Genomic DNA, 7,039 nt, shown 5'->3' on the forward strand with positions numbered 1-7,039 from the left:
AGCTGTAATTCCAAAACACTGAAGAAGCAAAATAGAAACACACACAAGATGGGGGATGAAGATTAGACCAAGGCCCCAGCCTAGGCTTACCTGGTTACAGGAAGCCCTCACTGCCCATGGTCCTGGGGACAGGGCAAGACCCCCAGGATGTCTTTGTTCTGGTGATCACAGGTCCTGGTGGGACAAGGTTCTACTGAAGGAACAAGGACAAAGGAGCTGAGAAGATGTCAGGGGAGGTCAGCCCAGGAGTGACCACGTCACAGCCCCGGATGCACTGAGCACTGACTGGGCACAGACCCCGTCCACATTCAGCTCCTCACTGACTCCACCTGTCCCTCCTGCAACTGACTCAAGACAGCAAACACGTGGATCCTGGAACGTTCTCAGTGCTTCCATTTATTTTCTCTCTCAAACCTTAGGAATCCTCACCTTTATTATCCCAGCAATTCCTCATGGCACCAATTAGAAAACACTAATTCATATAGAGATTTTATTTCCAGTAGGAAAGTAAGACATTATTACTCAGTGCACCACAAAGTAAACACAGGGATAGAGACAGCCCAGCCCCGCCTGCACTGGAACAGGAAAGTGGATCAGGGAGGAGAACACAGGTCTCGGTGGGGATGGGTCTCGGTGGGCAGGGCTGGGCCTGTCTCCCCACCTCCTCACACTATGCTGATAGGAACACAGACACATTCAGATGCAGCTGCAGAAAGAGGAGTCAGGGGATCTGAACTCACAAAGTGGGACCGTGCATCACTCAGTCCTCACAAGGCAGCTGTCTCACACTGTGAAAGAAATAATCATGAACAAATTCAGGTCAGTCACGGAAGTGCTGACATTCTCAACAGCCCCCCACATGCTCAAATGTGCCACTCAAAGATCCCCACCACCCACTGTGTCCCCTCTGCTCCAACTAGTCTCCCAGTCTAGACCCTCCAGGGTCTCACCTTTAGGTTCCTTGAGTCACACATCAGAGCCCAGGGCACTGTCACTGCCTGGAGGACAACACAACCAGGACGTGGTCAGAACCACAGGAGAGAAACCAGAGAAGAAACTCTGGGGAAGGTGAGCCTCCCCACCCCCCGGCCAACACGTCCTGTTCCCCCCCTCACAAGGGTCTCAGGAATCACACCCCCTCCTCACTTACTTGCAGCCTGAGTGTAGCTCCTTCCCTTTTCACCTGTGGAAGAAAATGTCAGGTGAGAGGCCAAGGAGAAGGCTGAGCTGTGAGATCCTAGAGGAAACCCCTAGTCCTGCACCACAGGGAAGCTTCCAGAATTGTGAACAAAAATCCAGGACAGGATCAGGAACAAGAAAAAGAAGTTGGGGGACTGGACCAACTCCAGCCCTCTGGAGGTCTATCCTCAGCAGGGACCTTCCCCTCTGACCTTTGACTGCTGGGAATCTGGTTGCCAACTAGAATTATCCATGTAAAGAATTTGTTGGTGTTTTTTCTTGTTTTTATTTGGAGTATAGTTGCTTTACAAGGTCGTGTTAGTTTCTGCTGTACAGCAAAGTGAATCAACTATATATACACGTATATCCCCTCTTTAATTTTTCTCTTATTGGAGTACAATTGCTTTATGTTGTTTTTTTTTTCAAACAAGTACTTTACAAGAGGATAAGTGTTAGCACTCAGCTCCAGAATGGAAAGCACACGTGTGTGGAGGACACTTTCCAGTAACAAGGCAGCAAACTTCTACCTGGGCTTGAAACCCCCCAGTGAGACAGGAAAGCTCAGGTCCCTCCCCACCCTTCCCTACCTGAGCACCTCTTCCTCCAGATCACAGCTCCAGCCACCACAGCCATGCAGAGAACCAGGCCAGCAATGATGCCCATGATGGGGACGGAGGGCTGAGGGGGCTCTGTGGAGGAAAGGGAAGGGGCCCTGACCTCACGCTTCAGTCTTGACGGTGCTGAAGTGTCTAGAAGGGCTCCTGCCTTACCTGAGAAGAAGCTCCACCCCCATCTCCCCTCTTACCCCATCTCAGGGTGAGGGGCTCCTGAAGCCCCCCGTGCTGCACTCGGCAGGTGTATCTCTGCTCCTCTCCAGAAGGCACCACCAGGGCCACCCACTTCTGGAAGGTTCCATCCCCTGCAGGCCTGGTCTCCACAAGCTCCATGTCCTGGGTCTGGTCCTCCCCATCACGCTGCCAGGTCAGTGAGATCTCCTCAGGGTAGAAGCCCAGGGCCCAGCACCTGAGGGTGACCTCACGGTCAGAGATGGGGTGATGGGTCACGTGTGTCTTTGGAGGGTCTGAGGAGGAAGAATCAGAAAATTCACACTTTGTGTTCCCTCCGTGGCCAGTGAAGCAGCATCATGTGACCATCCTGAGAATGGACAGGACAATGTTTTCCCCACCTTTGTTGAGATATACTTAACAAAAATTGTGTATATTTAAAGGGTACTACATGTTGTTTTGATAAACATGTACATTGTGAAGCTAATTAACAGCCAAGCTAATTAACACATCCATCACCTCACACAGTTACCTTGTGTGTATGTGTGTGTGTGTGGGGGGGGGGGATGAGAATGGTTAAGATCAACTTTAAAGTATATAATCCAGTATTGTTAACTACAGTCTCCATGCTCTACACTGGATCCCCAGAACTTATTCTGAATCTTTTTACCCTCTGACCTAAGAACATTCAGGACAATGGTTTTGAAAAGAAGCAGCACAAAAGTCAGACACCAGCCCAGACTCTGGGGGTCTGAGACTATCCCCTAGTCCTTAGAAAGTTCAAGAATCAGAGACTAGGTTAGGAGGCTCCGCAACCACAAGAGGGAGAATACAGTGTAATGGTCCTGACTCTGTTGGAGGGCGAATGACTCAGAACAGCTGGAGTCCGGCCTCCTAAGATGCTCTTGGGCTGAGCACAGGCCTTGAGAGAGAAAGTCAAGGTTCACAAGATGGCGGCCGGGGTCAAAGGCCGCTGCTGAGCAGTTATTTTAGGGATGGTTTCCTGCTTCTTCCCCAAAGAGACTGGATTCCTTAACTGTCCTTCAGAGACGTGGGGCCCCTGGCGAGTCCCTGTCTTGTACAGCATGTGACAACCTGGGCGGATTCCTCCCTCTCCCGACAAGAAGCCGGGGCGGTGTTCCCTCAGGGACCCCGTGTCCTCTCCTCGTGGGAAGCCAGCTCCAGCCCGAGGGGACGTCAGGGCGGCCCCGCGGCCCCTCGTACCTGCGCGCAGCAGCGTGTCCTTCCCGTGCTCCAGGTATCTGTGGAGCCACTCCACACACGTGCCCTCCAGGTAGTTCCTCAGTTGCTCCGCCCAACCCGCCGTCTCCCACTTGCGCTTGGTGATCTGAGCCGCCGCGTCCGCCGCGGTCCAGGAGCTCAGGTCCTCGTTCAGGGCGATGTAATCGGCGCCGTCGTAGGCGTGCTGTTCGTACCCGTGGAGGAGGCGCCCGTCCGGCCCCACCTCGCAGCCGTACATCCTCTGGATGCTGTGAGACCCTGACCCCGCCCCGACCACCCGCAGTGATTAAACCCAAACTGAAAATGAAACCGGGTCAAGTCCCCGCGTTTCCTCCCGGGTCGGGGGGCGGGGCGGGCCCCGCCGTGTTGGGGGGACCCTCGGAGCCGGAGACTCGGGGCGACCCCGGCCCGTCCCTGGGGAGGGGGGTCGTGACCGGGTCCCGGGCCCGCGTCGCTCACCGGCCTCGCTCTGGTTGTAGTAGCCGCGCAGGGTGTTCAGGTTCACTCGGAGAGTCTGTGCGTGGTGCTTGTAGATCCGCGTGTTCCGATCCCAATACTCCGGCCCCTCCTGCTGCACCCACGGCGCCCGCGGCTCCTCCCTCGGATTCGGGGCGTCGCTGTCGAACCGCACGAACTGCGTGCCGTCCACGTAGCCGACGGCGATGAAGCGGGGCTCCCCGCGGCCGGGCCGGGACACCCCGGTGTCGAAATACCTCAGGGAGTGGGAGCCTGGGGGCGGGGAGGGGTGAGAGCCGGCCCGACCCTCCTCCCGCCGCGGGGCCCCGGGTCCGAGGTGGTGGGGCCGGGAGGGGGGAGGGGGCGAGGGGCTCGTGAGACGGAAAAGGTGGGGGAAGGGCCGGGACCTCGGGGGAGAGAAGAGGGGGCGGGAAGCGAGGGGCGGACAGGACGGCACCCAGGGGAGGGGCGGGTCTGGGCGGGGGTGAGGGAGTCGCTCCTTCCCTGGGGGTCCGGCCCCCCGACCCCCGGGCGGTCCCCTCGCTCCTCCCCGCAGAGGCCGCTCCCTCCCGACCCCGCACTCACCCGCCCGGGTCTGGGTCAGGGCCAGGGCCCCCGAGAGCAGCAGGAGGAGGGTTCCCGGCGCCATGACCCGCATCCTCGGGTCTGCGGGTAAGTGAGTCCCGGCGGGGCGGGCCGGTGAAGACTTTATACCCGGGAGCCGCGGGGACGCTGATTGGCTTCTGTAGGAACCCGACACGCAATGGGAGTGAGAACTGGGGCCGCGTCACGAGTGTCCAGGCAGGAGGGCCCCGCACAGGTTGTGAGAGAGAAAGTGAAACTCGGGGAGACGGGGATCCCCAACCCGGAGCGTCCCCGCCCAGACACCGCCCTCCCGCCTGAGACCCTGAGAGCCTCGCCCTCCCGGGGACCTGGGACTTTGCCCTGATCCCTCCCTTCCGGCACCGAGAGCTCTTGGTCACACGGTGTCCTCCAGTCCTGGACCAGGGGCTGTGTAGTCAGCGATTTTCAAAACGTCTTGGTCAGAATATTTATACAGTTCCACAGATTTGTGAGGACCCCAAGAACAATTTTGTTTCTCTGCTTACTTCTAACGATATTTTCCACAGTAAAAATAACAGAGTTTAAAATGTTAAGTTAGTTTATTTAGAATAACATTAATAAGCCTTGCATTTAATAAGAAAAACATCTGTTTCTCAAAATAAACACGGTACTGCGAACAGTGGAGCTTTTTACATTTTTATATTTTTGCAAGTCTCTTTCTCGTCTATCTCATTCAAAGACCACTGGATTCTCGTTTGTTTCTGCATTGAATCCTTTATTTTGATTGATAGCTATGAAAATTAGTCGGAGTATATTTTTAATAATCCCTTCAAATAACTACATAAGTTCATCTTTGATCCAAAACTAAAACTACGCAAGTGGTAGTTTCTCAAAGGTTATTTTCAAAGTGCACCTGAAACCATATCATTGACTGTTTCCTATTATGTTACCTTAAAATCCATAAGCCTATTTTGCACACTGAATGGCTCTTGTACTAATGTAAGATTTTTTAAAAGTAATACATTGTTTCACTAAGTTTTCTAGATCTTCGAGTGTCATTCATTCTTTCAAGTAAACATTGTATTTCATGAAATAGAGGGTAGTTCAGTTCACACAAATTGTTTTCATTGGGACACAGTACTTTGGAAGGTAGCAGAAGTATTTCCAGTGTCACCATAGAATTTTTTTTTTTCAAAAAATAATGATGTTAGCATTTTGAGATATGATGCTAAATCTTTTGATTTTCCTAAAAGAAGCCGCTTATTTCTGCAATAGGAAATACACTATAACAACATTTGTGCAAGGCATATGGTAAGATTAGAACACCATCTTCTAAATTTCATCTAAGCATGAGATATTTGACAGGCCAATATTCACACCTGATTTTTTAAAATTACTCTAGCACAAGTGGATAATAGCAGATTTTTAAAATTATCATACCATTCTATACCACATTATAACATGATACACTTTACTTCTGTTCCTTTTGCAGGGTATCAGGTCTTTTAGAGCATCAGCAGAGAAAGCCTAGGATTCACCAAGCACACTCACCTCAAAGAAAACACATATCTGTTTTATGCCATGAAGTTTAACCTTCACTGTTCAAGGAAAGCAGCACCATTAAGTGCTACAGTCATGTAGAACTTTACTTGTCTGTGTAATTGCTGCTTGTCAATTAAGTCCCATCATTTAACTTTAGCTCCATAGGATCTGATATTCTGATATTAGATCTCCAAGGGAATCAGAGGTGTCCCCTGATCCCTAGAGTGAAGAACACACAGTAGGACAATCTAGGAGGCCCAAGTGAACATAAGTTCAAGCAGCCGGTGAGATTTGATCTGGGGAATACCTGGGATCAGGTGGGTCGTGGCTGAGGAGTGCTATGGGAAGGCCATCAGGTGAGGTCCAGGGCTTGGCAGGTGAGGTAGCAGCCAATTTATGATGACCTCCTTTAGGGACAGCTCCGGAAGAGTCCTGATTTCAAATCCATTCTCAAATCTATCAGGTCCTGATATCAAATGTACTCATTCAGCGATCTTGGCCCATCTACTTTGCCCAGTGCTGGGCTGGGGGCCTGTAATACACTTGAAACCAAGGTGTAGACTCTGCTCCCACATGCCTGAGCAACGATCATAATGGAATACAGTGAAGGCTGATGCAGGCAGAGTAGCAGGTAATTAAAATCATCACCTCATGTCTCTCCCACAGTTATTACAACCATTGTTCATTATTCTCAGTCTGATGTTTCTTAGAATATACAGGATTTTAGCAAAGTTCTCCCAGGAAGCAGACCCAGTGCTTTGGGGATAGGAGACATGTGGACCTGACCTTGGCTACGCTGAGCAGACCTCCCCCTTTGGACGACCCCCACTCAGACCTCCTGCTCAGCTTCATGTTGACTCCAGGGCATCAGGGACATGTCCACTGCCTTCTGAGCCGACCGCTTGGTACCCAAAGATTCATATCACTAAGCAGGGCCAACATGTTTGAAAAATATCTCTAAGACATTACGTAGATTGTCAAAAGCTGTTTTACACAGATAGACGCTTATAGATGGATAGAGAGAGAGAGGACAGGACAGAGGTGGACACAGATGGGGGACTGGACACATAATTGTACATGGCTGTGTGTCACAGGGACAACTTATGTCAGTGGCTCGCCTTATATTTGTTACTTGTAGTGGACTTTCATCAGCTTCCAAATGAGATTAAAGAAGAAAAGCAAATTAATGAACCTTAAAGAAAACCTCTAAGTTTAGAAAACATGTTGTGATTAAGGCTAACTAGGGAAGGACAACTAGTGAAGGGGGCAGT

At 51.5% G+C, this 7,039-nt stretch overlaps 1 protein-coding gene across 1 annotated transcript; it reads right to left on the bottom strand.

Annotated features, from left to right (window-relative positions):
• Positions 1-476: 476 nt before the first annotated feature.
• LOC130830787 (BOLA class I histocompatibility antigen, alpha chain BL3-7-like) lies at positions 477-4,390 on the bottom strand. The gene is made up of 8 exons (XM_057698105.1): positions 4,248-4,390; positions 3,666-3,935; positions 3,189-3,464; positions 1,985-2,260; positions 1,767-1,868; positions 1,151-1,183; positions 951-998; positions 477-788 (listed from the first exon to the last, which is right to left on the bottom strand). The coding sequence occupies exons 1-7, from the start codon at positions 4,318-4,320 to the stop codon at positions 967-969; spliced, it is 1,062 nt and encodes a 353-aa protein (XP_057554088.1). The 5' UTR covers positions 4,321-4,390; the 3' UTR covers positions 477-788; positions 951-966.
• Between the last annotated feature and the right edge of the window lie 2,649 nt (positions 4,391-7,039).

This window comes from Hippopotamus amphibius, chromosome 11 (assembly GCF_030028045.1).
Source record: "Hippopotamus amphibius kiboko isolate mHipAmp2 chromosome 11, mHipAmp2.hap2, whole genome shotgun sequence".
Taxonomy (NCBI): Eukaryota; Metazoa; Chordata; class Mammalia; order Artiodactyla; family Hippopotamidae; genus Hippopotamus; species Hippopotamus amphibius.

Excerpts from the sequence above, each read along its gene's own strand:
- LOC130830787 (XM_057698105.1), bottom strand. The coding sequence starts at position 4,320 with ATGCGGGTCATGGCGCCGGGAACCCTCCTCCTGCTGCTCTCGGGGGCC. Across the intron at positions 2,261-3,188 it reads GGACACGCTGCTGCGCGCAG|ACCCTCCAAAGACACACGTG; the intron begins GTACGAGGGGCC and ends CTTCCTCCTCAG. Across the intron at positions 999-1,150 it reads GAGCTACACTCAGGCTGCAA|GCAGTGACAGTGCCCTGGGC; the intron begins GTAAGTGAGGAG and ends GTTGTCCTCCAG.